Source organism: Aythya marila, assembly GCF_965140915.1.
Source record: "Aythya marila genome assembly, chromosome: 16".
NCBI lineage: Eukaryota > Metazoa > Chordata > Aves > Anseriformes > Anatidae > Aythya > Aythya marila.
The window spans coordinates 1,224,375-1,236,548 of NC_139057.1; the positions used below are offsets into that span (position 1 = coordinate 1,224,375).

Here is a 12,174-nt window from a genome sequence, read left to right on the forward strand (position 1 = left end):
GATGAGTCAGGACTGTGTTTGCGCGATGCGCTCCCTGCAAGCAAGGTTTCCACCGCAGAGCTAACAGCCTTTTCTGGGAAGCACTGGGGCTCTGGGCTTCCTAATTATTTTCAAAGCCTATTGGCAACATCCCTCAGACAGGGATTATGCCTGCCTGAAACGCAGCACTCGAGCATGTTCAGAGTCCCGAAAGTGCTAATTGACTTTACGTTTCACATCGCTGTCAAGAGCCTGCTCTCCCGCAGCCTGGTCCCTCCTCCTGCTCCTGCGGCGAACCCGCCCGCATGTGGTTTGAATTTCTTCCGCAGAGAAAAAGCTCCTTTCTCCTGCCTCGGTGTCATCTTTCCCTGGAATTTGGGGGAAACAGAGAGGAGGACAAATTTTCACCGAGCGACTACCTCCCCTCTCAAGGAAACGAAGGAAGAAAGTGAAGGGCGAAACTAATTCCAGGAGCACGAGCCACCGGTGCCCCGTCCCATCCTCAGCCCTTTGGCACGGTGATTTTGGCCACTTTCTGGTGGCTCCTCTCATGCCAGGAGGTGATGGGTGGCTGAGCAGAGCTGCGTGGAGGAGGGCCAAACAGTGGAGCAGGCTCAGGAGTGGGGATCCCATCCCTCGGGCTGCTTGCCGGGGAGGCTCCGTGCGCATGGAGCTGCATGTGGGCACCCAGCAGGAGCCATCCCCCAGCACCCAGCCCTGCTCGGCCTCAGCCAGGTGATGTGCAGTGGTTTCCCCGTCCGCAGAAAGGATAAACAGCGCGCCGACCCAAGGGCGGGCCGATGCTCTCAAATGACAGCAGCTCCCGACGCCCGCGGAGCCGCCGTGGCTGCTCGCAGGAATCTCAGCCAGGAATTGGCCGTGGCCCCTCGCTGCCTTCTCCTGCCCGGCCCCGTGCCACGGCTGGTGCACGTGGCCCAGCGTGGTGCAGCATGGCACGGCACGGCACGGCATGGCATGGCACGGCACGGCACGGCATGGCACGGCACACCGGTGAGCCAGCCGCCCTGGCCGTGCTGGCTGCCCTTCCCAGCACGGAGGGCTCACGGGCTGCAGGCGATTGGGAAATCGGTTTCCTCTCCTCCTCCTTACGACATTGCAGTGGGCGCATCCACCGGGAGCAGTGAGGCAGTGGGAAAGTATGAAGGTCAGGGGAGGCTGTGGTTTGTGTGACGGAGGTGAGCCCTGGCTGATGCATCCCCTCCACCTGCCGGTGCCCGGCCGGCTCCTGCCTCCTCTCCCTCCACCACGAGGCCCAGATCCTGCCGAGAGCAGCTCTCCACGGCCCCGTGGCTGCTGCTCCTGGGTTAGAGAGGGAGGAGAAGGGCCACACGAGGCTCCTCTGCACTTCCAGCACCGGGAGCAGAAGGATTGCTACTGGCTCCTGCCAGATCCAGCGGTGGATCCTGAGGAACACGTGTGATGTGCGCAGGGCGCTGGCTGCTCCGGGGGCTTCCCGTGGCTCAATCCACATCGCTCCTGCCCCCGGCTCTGCTCCACCAGCCCACAAAGAGGATGCGGTGCAGAGCCGCCGGCCACCTCGCCTGCTCCAACGCCGGCCCCAGCGTTTGCGGCGGCCGACGTGACGCGCTTGCCTCGCAGCACTAACGAGCCGGCTCTGCAATCCTCGTCACCTCATTAACGACTTGGCTGCCGCATCCCGGCCCAGGCTGTGCTGTCCGCTGCCTCCCACGTAGCTTGCAGGCTGCGAGACCGGCGTTAGGGGAGCCGCTTTCATGTGGCCAGAGGTTTTCATCATCAGCGAGCTGCAGTGAGCCAGGAGCTGGGGCAAAGGAGGGACGAGGGGGGACGGGCACCATGGGCTCGGCAGGGGCAGCTCTGATTTAGGGCAGCCCCAGGCATGGGGGATGCAGCCCTGGGGAGGGGATGCAGGGAGGGCATCCTGCTGTACCCCATCAGAGGGCTGCTTGGGGGTCTTAGCCCTGCTCCTGCAGCTCCCCAGGACACCCCCAGTTACCCCTCGTGTGTGGTCCAGCACGGCTGGCACCCGTGGGGATGCAGGAGGCCGTGCCCCAGGTTGGTGTGAGGGTGGAGAGGATCTCAGCCTTCATCCCCGCTGGAGGATCTGCTGGACAAAACGGAGCCAGAAAGTCTCTTAATGTCTTCATGTGCCCGGCTGGCCTCCATTAGCACGGAGGCACCAATCTGGGGACTTGCAGGCAGCTCCAGGTCCCCATCCTGGCCGTGAATCACAGGCCCCGCAATGGAAAAGCCCCGGCTCCAGCATTTCCTGGTGTTCTCATTGAATCCCGATCAGATGAAGCAGGCACATCCGTGGGACTGCATTGCTCAAGCCACCCCCAGAAGGATTCAGCCTGCCCAGGAGAGCCCCGAGCCCCCAGGAGCTGCCCACCCTCCAGACCCCATTCCCAGAGCAATGGGCAGCGAGGTCCAGCTGCACCGAGCCCGTGTCCCTGTGTCCCCATGTCCCCGTGGCTGGCTTGGCACCCAGTCCATTGCACCCACCACCCCACGAGGCTCTCCAGGGCTCAGGACAGGGCTCCCGCAGCTCCTGCAGCTCCTGCCCAACAGGCACCGGGACCATATGAGTCTGACAGCCCCACAACACACATCCTGTTCCCCACACTCCCCCCATCACCTCACAAATGAGCAAAGCAGGAGCTGAGTCCCACATTCCTATTGCGAAGCCCTGGCTCTGTGGAAATTGGTGCTAATTTCCTGCCCATTCCCACCTGGCCAGCTCGGCTCTCTTGGCTTCCATGCCATGGGTGTCCTCTGAGGAGCCGGGACTGACGGGGGCATTAGCAAGAGGTGCAACATTTCCACAGCCACCGGGGAAATGATTCACAGGAACGGGCAGCGCTGAGCAGTGAGGATGGTCTGTGGTCAATTGTTCAGCTTCAGTGACTTCTTGAGGGGGAAATGGAAAGAGCGGACAGTGTGAGTTAATTAATAGACGCATAATGAAGTCAAGATGAATCAGAGCATCCCCAAAGGAGCTAGATCTCAGATTGGGAAAGCAGCAGATGATGGCTTTCCCTGGCATGAGGCTGCTTCATCCAGGACCGCTCCAGCCCCAGCCTCCTGCCACCCGCATCGAGGACACGCCAGAGACACCGGCTCCAGCCCCAGGCCACAGCGGGGCCAGGAAACAGAGCCCCTGACTATAGCTCAGTGGCAACTTTAAGGAGAACTCAAGTGTTATAAACAGGGAAAGGAGATGTGGAAAGAACCAGAATAACATTGTCACTAGCTGATTGCACTTTTGGTCCCTTTGGGTGCCAAGGGAAATAATAGGGACGTGCACGTGAGCACAGCCACAGGTTCTTCCAGATTTTTAATAACTGGATCAGCAAATGTTTTGGTCACAGGCTGATCCTTGGTGAGGAAGAGTCCGGGGTTAGGGAGCAGGAACCAGGCAAAATTCCCAACCACGTGGCTGCTTTGGGCACCTCTTGCTCACAGCAGGCGGTGAGGCTGGTGCCACCACATGGAGCCCCCTTGGAGCCCTGCCACGTCCGCAGCCTGGAGAGGCAGTGACACAGACCTGGCATGCAGAAGTGTTAATTTTTTTCAGGGAATAAAAACCCTAGCCTCCCTGCAATCTGAGAGCAGCCCTGCAAAGAGGGACCTTGGGCTACTGATGGGTGAAAAATTGGTTATGAGGCAGCAGTGTGCACTTGTAGGCCAAAAAGCCAGCTGTGTTTTGGGCTGCATCACAAGGAACCTGGCCAGCAGGTCGAGGGAGGTGATCCTCCTCTGCTCCGCTTTCCACCTGGAGTACTGCATCCAGCTCGGGGTCCCAGTACAAGACACACATGGACCTGATAAAGGAGGTCTGGAGGAGGCCATGAACATGGAGAAAAGAGTGACGAGAGTTGGAGTTGTTTGGCCAGGAGATGAGCAGTCTCCAGGCTGATGTTATTGCAGCCTTCCAACATACAGAGGGGGCATGTACGGAAGAGGGAGCAAGACTTTATCAGGTCCTGCAGTAACAGGACAAGGGGTTTTGATGCAAAAGAGGGCAGATTTAGGTTGGGCATATGGAATAAACTACACTCTGAAGGGGGTGAGATGCTGCAACAGGGCAGCTGTGGATCCTGAAGGGCTCACAGTCTGGTTGGAGGGGGCTTTGCACACCCTACAGAGGGGCAGATGCCCCTGATCACGGCAGGGGTGGTCTTAACAACATTAATCTTAATAATTAACAACGTCTGCCCCCTTTCCAGCCCAAACCACGCCGTGATCCTCCAGCGAGGGGGCCGGCCCTGGAGCACCGCTGCCCCTCGCTCCCTGCGGCTTCCACTTCACCCCAGCCCCGGGGCTTAAAGCAGGGGACGGGGGCCCCCTAGTGAGGCTCGGCCCGGCCCGCTTTGACTCTCCCCGACCCGATTCGGGCTCTCCCCGGGGATCTCAGCCCCGGCCCGGCCCGGCGGAGGGCGGGGGCCCGGCCCGGCCGCGCCTCCTCGGTGCGGCCATGGCGGGGCTGGAGGCGCTGTACGCCTCGGCCCGGGCCGCCGTGTCCCGGCCGCAAGATGCGCTGCTCTGCGGCCTCCATTGGGAGCTGGTTCGGCACGGCTACCGCTGCCTCGGTGCCGGGGAGCAGGTACGGGTCGGGCATGGCCGGGCCGGGCCTCCCGTTCCCGGCCGACCGCTGCGCTAGGCCCCGCCGAGCCTCGGACTTTCCTGGCGCCGCTCCCCGCCCACGCTGGGCCCTGGCCGGCCGCCGCGGTCGGGGAGGGCGCTGGGGGGTGTGAGGGTACCGGAGGGGTCTGGAGCTTTGGGAGTCGAGGAGGGAGGCTCCCGGGTGTTGTTGGGGGGTGTCCGGGTGGTGGGGGGTACAGTGAGGGGTTGGGGTGGTGGTGGGGACCCCATTGGGGGTTTGGTGTAGTGTTGGGGTGGGGGACGGGGCTGGAGGGGTTTGCTGTTGGGTTTGGGTTGGGGGGGTCCCAGTGGGAGGCCAGGGAAGGGGACAGTGTGGTACTGGGGGAGAGGAATATTGCTGTGGGTGTGCTGATGCTGAGGAGGGGGATATGGGGTCAGGAGCCTGGTTTTGGGGGTTGCCAGGAGGGTGCCTGACGTGGTATGGGGGGCAGTGGTGGGCTGTAGGGCACTGGTTTGGGAGAGAAGTCCCCCACTACCTCAGGAGGGGACAGTTTGGGGCAGTGCCATCCTCCAGCTGCTTTGCTGTGGGGCTGGGACAAATAAGGTGACAGCCACGAAACGCTGGGGAGCTGCAGGGTGCCAGGAGACAAAGAGCATCATCCACCGGTCCGGGTCTTTGTTGGTTCCTACTCAACAAGGGGTGGTTGTGCCCTCTTCTGTTCTACCTGGTGGGCAGGGTCTCAGCAGCACGTCTGTCCTGTTGTAGCCACGTCCTGATGAACGAAAGTCGGAGCTGCTGCCCGCTGGCTGGGAAGCCAACAAGGAGGTGTACACGCTGCGCTACAAGTCCACAGATGATGCCCGTGAGCTGCTGCTTAAGGCCATCATGGTGGAGGACAGTATGATCGTTAACGTCATGGTGAGTACCCGGGCTGGTCGCTGTGGGAATTGGCAGGTGTGGTAGGGACCTTAAAGATCATCTAATTCCACCTCCCCCACCATGAGCAGGGACTGACTCTGGCCTGGGAGTTGCCCCTTTTGCGTCCCTTTTCCATCAGGGGATGTGTTTGCAGACCATTTCCCAACCAGCACCTGCCCAGGATATTTTTGCCCCATGGCACAGCTTCTTGTCTCTGGCTGTGCCGTGAGATTTTGGTCTTTCACCTTTGCATTCCGGGCTGGGGGAGTGAGCAGGGAGAGCCTTGCTGTACGCTGCAGTTTGTTTGTTGCTGGGTTTCAGGCACCACACAGAGACGTGGGCAGGAAACAGGCGAGCTCATTCCTCATGTCCTGAGCCCCTCTCTGTGGCTGTGCCTGCTCCCTGCCCTAGGCCCAGCTTTGCCTGGCTGCTGACACCTTCCTTCCCCTGTCTATTGCCAGGATCGCACTTCTCAGAAGGTGGCAGATGTGACCTTGGCGGTGGCCGACTACATCAACCCAGAGCACCTGGATGATTTCCACAAGTAATCGCAGTTCCCTGGCATTTTCTGCAGGAGAAAAAGTCCCACCAGCGTAGGGAGGGGGGCCGATGGAATCAGAGACCAGGCTAGGAAGAGCCTGGAGGACTTTTCTGTCCTGTACAAATCCAGAGGCAGAGCAAGAGAGATTCAGGAGACAGTGGGGTCCTGGGTGATAGCCCACGGGACAGCCACGCCACCTGTGAACAAGCTGTGATCAGCCTGGAGCTTTTATTTCCAGAGCACTGCCTGCCTGTCTGTGCTGGGTGGAGGCACCTCCGCCCTCTCAAATGGGGCTGGGGCCTCAGAGCTGCCGTGTGCTGTTGCCCCTTCCCATCCCCTCCGTGCTGCCAGCTGGGGGCACGTTTTGTGCCAGGGACGCTTCGGGCATGTCCATCCCCTCACCTCTCCCCTTGCAGCCCGTCCAGCACCCTCACCCCGGGGTGCCGTGGCGTCCCCATCCCACTGCCTCCCCTCTCCTCTCTGCAGGGTGTACAAGAACATGGAGGAGCTGAGGGCAAAAATCGCTTCGGGTATCATCACCCCCCTCGGGGGCCCTGCAGAAAAGGAGAAGAAGGAGCCCGAGGCAGAGAAGGAGGACCCTGTCTTGCCCAAGGATTACGACCCCCTCATGGCCCCTCCTCGGCAGCCTGCAGGCACGAGAGCGCCGTCCTGGTGAGTGCCTCTTTCCTCTGGCAAAGCTGAGGACAGGGGACACGCATAACCCACTCCATCACCCCTCCTTGGCCCCTTTGTGCCCAGCCATGCCTCGTGTGTGCTGGGCAGGTTCCCCCCTCTCTTCCCTCACAAGCTGTAATCCCTTCTGGCTGCAAGTCAGAGACGCTGCGGTGGCTCCGCTGTCCCTAGGGAGCCGGCTGTGGCTTCTGCCCTGTACGGCACCTCTTGTTTCTTCGGCCCCGCTGCTGTCTGCTGGTGCTCAGGGTGCAAGCTGCTCCTTGGGGAGGCCCCGCACGCCCGTGGGCAGACAGGCTGGAGCTGGGCATGGCTCTGAAACCGCGTTATTGGCACATACTGCTGGCAAGGAGTTGTGACAGCTGGCTGCAGGCTCGCCACCCCAAAACCTCCACGCTCCTGGAAGCGGGACTGTCATTGTGTGGCTGCCTGGGACGCGCTGGAGAGCCTGGCACTGCTCGGGGAGCCCCTGGCATGGAAACTGCCAGCATCCACAGCTGCAGCCCGGAGCGGTGGGAGCAGCAGGGCTCCCTTCATCTCTGCAAGCTTCCCGCGAGCCTGCCGTGCGCACCGACATCCCCACCCGGCTGCACCCCGGAGCAGGGAATTGCTGTGTCTGGGCACGGAGCGGCTCCCAGAGCCCGCTCGGTCCCACGGGTCCCAAGACTTTTTGGGTCCTGCCGTGCAGAGCTGCTGCTCTTGCTGTCGGGAAGGCTCCTCTAAGCACACAGCAGCACCAAACACGCTGCCTGCTCGCTCCTGGTGGGGCCAGTCAGCCCCTCACCGACCTCCTCGCTCACTCTGTGCTCTGTTTCAGGCCTCGCCCCCTGAACCCCTTTGCTGTCGGTGGGGAAGACCTGGACCCTTTCGGGTGAGTGCGGCTGGGAGAAGCGGTGCTTCGCGTGCCTGAGAAGAGGAGCGTCCCCTGCTCTGCCCTGGGGAAGGGTGGGGAGGTTGGGGCTGCTCCTCAGACAGCCGGGGTCCGCCTGGCTCAGGCATCCCGCGAAGCGTCTCCGAGGGCGGGCGGCAGCAGGACGGTTCCTCAGCGCACAGCGGTTGGACGGACGGTTCCTAAACCTCAATGTGGTTCTAATATCGTAACAGGATCCCGTCGCTTGCATAGATGATAGGTTGCAATCTGCGTCTGTTTAATAATCAGCCTGTATTCATTTACCATGCACTAATTCCTTCAGTAAATCAAAGCTGAATACGTCGTTAAGTGGATGTAAGCCTCTAATTCAAAATGTTACCAGCTGCTGCGTCTACAGCCCAGCAGTCTGGAGAAGGGGAGGCTTAAATCCACAGATTGCCGAGTCCTGCTTGGGAGCCTCCAGGCTCTTCTGAGGCACTCGAGAGTAGGGATGCTGGAGGAAGCCCTGCTTCCACCCAGGCTGTCTGGGGGACTCGTCTTCACAGATTCCTCTCTGGCTCTTTGGTTTGGGTGGGCGAGGAGAACCTGTCATCCGTCAATCCAGTTAAAAGCACAGCCTCAGACAGAAAACAGGCCTTGGAATTGTTGCAAAGTGCCCTGCAGCCCAGGGGAGTCCTCTCTGGAACCACGCTCCTGTGGGGATCGCATTTTTTCCCCTCTTGCAAGACTTGGTTCTCCGCGGGTTTGGCTAGAAAAGGGCCAGCTCGAAAAGTCCTGCCCTGCTGGAGGGAGAGGCCTGGAGCCTGGGTGGCTGGAAGGAAACCCGATAGCATGAGGAGAGGGGGTTCAGTTGTGGGGGGGGGGACCCCGCTCTCTCGCCGCCTCCAGCCCTTCATCAGAAGTTTCTCTGTAAAAGGACAAAAAAGACGGTAAATGGAAGCAGATTTGTGTGCTGACACCTGCCAGCGCTGGGGCTGGAGACCCAGACTCCCAGGCATATGCTCGTGGGGCCTGGCTGTCCCGGGGCTCTCTGGGCAGCCAGCCTGGCGTAATGGAACTCATTAGCGCAGTTGTTAATGACTTGTATGATGGCAGCGGTGTCCAGAGGCTCCAGCTGAGTTTGCACAAAGCCGCCTATGAGGAATGGCGCTCGCAGCGTGGGGCAGCTCCGAGGAGCCGCCGTGGTCAGCAAATGACTTCCAGGCAGAGCTCTGGAGAGGCTGGCGGCAGCCCCGGATGGCTCTGCGAGCCCTTGCAGCGCTGCACAAGGGCCAGCAGCTCCTCGGGGACTCCTCAGCCACTGTCACTGCCCTGACGCTCCTCGAAGGAGCTGGGGGAAGAGGGAAGCTGCCCCTCCGCGGCTGCAGCCCCCTCTCGCAGCAGCTGGGGGACACGCAGGGAAAGCCGAGCGTTTATTTTGGCAGGCAGGCACACACTTTTTCTTCCCTCTGCATGTTTCCGTGAGGGGTCGCTGGCACAGTGCTGCCTTGGACCTGGTGCTTGCTGGTGCTCCAGCTTGGGCTTGTGTGCAAGCCTCCACCTTGGCGTGATGCTGAGTTTGGGTTCGCATCCTGGGTCTGCCCCTGAGCACTGCTCGTGGCACAGCGTGGGCAGGGCCGCAGGAGGAGCGCTTTGCTCTTCGTTCAGCTCATCTCCCTCTCTGCCTTTCCTCTCCCCAGAGGTCGGAGCGGGGGAATGATCGTCGATCCTCTCCGGTCTGGGTTCCGGCAGCCGGGCATTGACCCGTCGACAGGTCTGCCCAGCCGCCTTCCCCCAGGAGCAGTCCCCCCAGGAGCCAGATTCGACCCCTTTGGCCCCGTGGGGGCTGGCAGGGGCAGGTAGGTGCCTGCTGACACCTGGGCAGCCGCTGCAGTTCCTCATCATGCTCTCTGCAGTCTGCCCTCTCCTCCACCTCCTCCTCCTCCCAGGGTTGTGCTCTTGCTCCTGCTCTGACTCTGCTCCCAATTCCTTTCCAGGCCAGATCCCGACCACCTCCCCCCTCCGGGCTACGACGACATGTTCATGTGAGGACTCACCGAGTGGTTTCTCAGCTGGCTGCAGCCTGAGCGGTCTCCCGGGGAGCAGGAGCACTTTCCCCTCTTCGCTTCCCTCTTTGGTGGACTTTGATCTTTTCAGCAGCGTTTTTCCTCTCCTCACTCGGGGCCACGTTCCCGGGCTTCAGACCAGCCATAAAGGTTTCCATATGTGCAGAACAGAAGAGGGGGCAGTAGGTTTATTTCTTTCTGTGCTCCTCCGAGGGTACCCAGCTGTGGGCACACAGAAGATGTGGGCAGCATGGGGAGCAGTGGGGCGTGCTGAGAGCAGCCCCGGGCTGTCAGGTTCCCTCCTCTGTTTCTTTTGGGGTGGCATCGCTTTCGCTGCTGGGGTTACACGTGCAGGTGGTGCTGGGGAGGGAGCAGGTTCCCCGTGCAGAGGTGTTTTTTCTCATGCTTTTTATCCGAGCAAAGAGCTGATCATCACGAAGAGCTAAAGCCTGTCCCAGGGGGTCTCTGTGTCGTCAGCTTTGCATGGCCGTGCCCGCTGGATGTGAAGGCCACCAACACCACGCTGTTAATGTGCATGAGAAGAGAGAGAGGTGGGATTCCTGGCCCTGCAGCCACGCTGTCCTTCAGTCCTGGGGCTGCACATCAAACCTGCAGGCAGGCAGCGTGGAGGGTGCCCGTTTGGCACCGTGGCAAGGAGGAGGTTTGGTGCTGGCGTGGCCACCGGGACCAGTGTTAGCTGGCTGGGCCTGGCGGAGCTGAAGGATTTGGGATTTGCTCTGCTGTGGGGCTGTACAGGAACACCATTCCCTGCTGTCAGTCCCGTGGTGTGAGGCTGGTGCTGTTCTGCTTGGATAGACTCTGCTGCCCCTCACCAGACCGCGCGGGGAGGAAGGGTGAGGTCTGCACGGCTCGGGATCCGCAGCTCTCTCTGGAGCCTGCCCCGTGTCGGGTAGTTTGGGGGCTGCAGTTTACTGGGTTCATGCTTTGTTCTCGTGGTTTGGTTTCTTGGAAGGATGTTGGAGTTTGAAATAAAAACCTGACGACCATGTTGTGTTAGCACTTGCTGAGGGGTCACCCCTCTGCCCCAGCTGGCCTCCCCCTTTCCCCCTTTTCCCCCCCATGAGAAGAGGAGCCCCAAAGGCACCCCGGGAGCTCTGCCCCAGCTGTGCCTGCTCTCCCTGGGGTGCTGGGCTCACACTGGGAGCCCGCTTTGTTCCTTCCCCTGAGCAGCAGCATTTTTCCGAGACGAGTAGACTGTATTTAGTAAATTAAGTGGAGAACGGCCCAGCCCTCGTTCCGGCTGCTCTCCTGGTGGTAATTGGCTCTCCGGGGTATTGAACGCCGTTGTTGCGCTGCGTGCAGCTGCAGAGGCATAAATAAAAACGGGGGAGTGCTCCCCTCTGTCTCTCCCTTTTCCCCCAAAGGCTTTGCCTTTTAAACTGCCTTTGCCTCCAAACACAGCTGATTTCAGCTCAGTTGCAGCATTTTCGACCCGGGGCTGTGTGCAGGTGGGAGCGGGGAGGGACCGGCTGCAGAAATTTGGCGCTGGGGGAGCCGGAGCATCCCCTGCATCTCCCCAGGGCTCACCTCAGCAGGAGCTGCTGCGTCCCTGCTGTGTCCCTGCTGCTCTCCCAGCTCCTGGAGCAGCCTGAGCCTGCCCACAGCTTCCCCTCCAGGAGAAGGAGCCCCAACCTTGTTGTGGGGGGGCCGAGATGCTCGGTGCTGCGGCTGTGGCCTTATCAGAGGGGCTCCCCCTCTGCGGGAGGCGGCTGCTTTCCGCCGCCTGCATTAATCATGCGCTGCAACCTTTCAGGAGGGAGAGACACAGCCTGCTTTGATGGGGGCTAATTAAAACGAGCCAGCTCCGGGGAGAGGCTGCGTCGGGTCCTGATAAACAATCTTTTGTCTGCAGCACTTAACCCCAGCGGGTTCGTGGGGCCGTGCAGCTGAGGGGGAGCAGGTGGGAGAGGAGAGGCTTTGAGGAGAGGGCGAGCGCCTTGCGTTGAGCCGGGGTGGGTGCAGGCTCGTGCCTCAGCCTCGGGGATTTTGGGGGCTCTGATACCCATGCTCCAGAGAGGAGAGGTGGAGGGAGATGCAGGACAAAGAAATGGGACAGGAGAACAACTGCAGCCCGCTCAGCTCAGCTCCCACCATACGGCGGAGGTGGCTAACGCGCCTCGGGTGAATTTTACAGAGGGCTGTAAAGAGCATCGGGGGCTGGAGTGTGCGATGCTGGCACGGCCCCAGCCCTCCCTCCTCGCCTGGGCGCCGAGGAGGTGCTTCCACGTCAGGTTTGAAGAAAGAGGCTGGGTTATTGGCCATGGCTTGCCGTCCCTGGAGAGCCCTTCAGGCCATCTGCTGTCCCGCCCAGCCCGCAGCACCTGCGCTGCACGCTCCCCAACGCAGAGCCCTCGGCGCTGCTAATTACCCTGCAGCCATGCTCTGTCCCCGGCATCCTGCGTGCCCCGAGGACGGTGTGAGGGAGGAGGAACCAGGGGATGTTACACAGACGGGAAAACAAAGCAGCTCCTGCTACAGCAGCTCGTTGCCACCAGCCTCCCGC

At 61.1% G+C, this 12,174-nt stretch overlaps 1 protein-coding gene across 1 annotated transcript; it reads left to right on the top strand.

Moving 5' to 3' along the window:
• The first annotated feature begins 4,398 nt into the window (after positions 1–4,398).
• On the top strand, positions 4,399–10,657 carry PSMF1 (proteasome inhibitor subunit 1). Its single transcript, XM_082773613.1, has 7 exons — positions 4,399–4,585; positions 5,351–5,503; positions 5,965–6,047; positions 6,531–6,716; positions 7,552–7,605; positions 9,285–9,443; positions 9,582–10,657. The coding sequence occupies exons 1-7, from the start codon at positions 4,457–4,459 to the stop codon at positions 9,631–9,633; spliced, it is 816 nt and encodes a 271-aa protein (XP_082629739.1). The 5' UTR covers positions 4,399–4,456; the 3' UTR covers positions 9,634–10,657.
• The last annotated feature ends 1,517 nt before the right edge of the window (positions 10,658–12,174 follow it).

Bases quoted from the DNA above. Each gene is read 5' to 3' on its own strand.
- PSMF1 (XM_082773613.1), top strand. From the start codon at position 4,457: ATGGCGGGGCTGGAGGCGCTGTACGCCTCGGCCCGGGCCGCCGTGTCC. The intron at 6,048-6,530 runs GTAATCGCAGTT...TCCTCTCTGCAG, and splicing joins CACCTGGATGATTTCCACAA to GGTGTACAAGAACATGGAGG. The intron at 9,444-9,581 runs GTAGGTGCCTGC...ATTCCTTTCCAG, and splicing joins GTGGGGGCTGGCAGGGGCAG to GCCAGATCCCGACCACCTCC.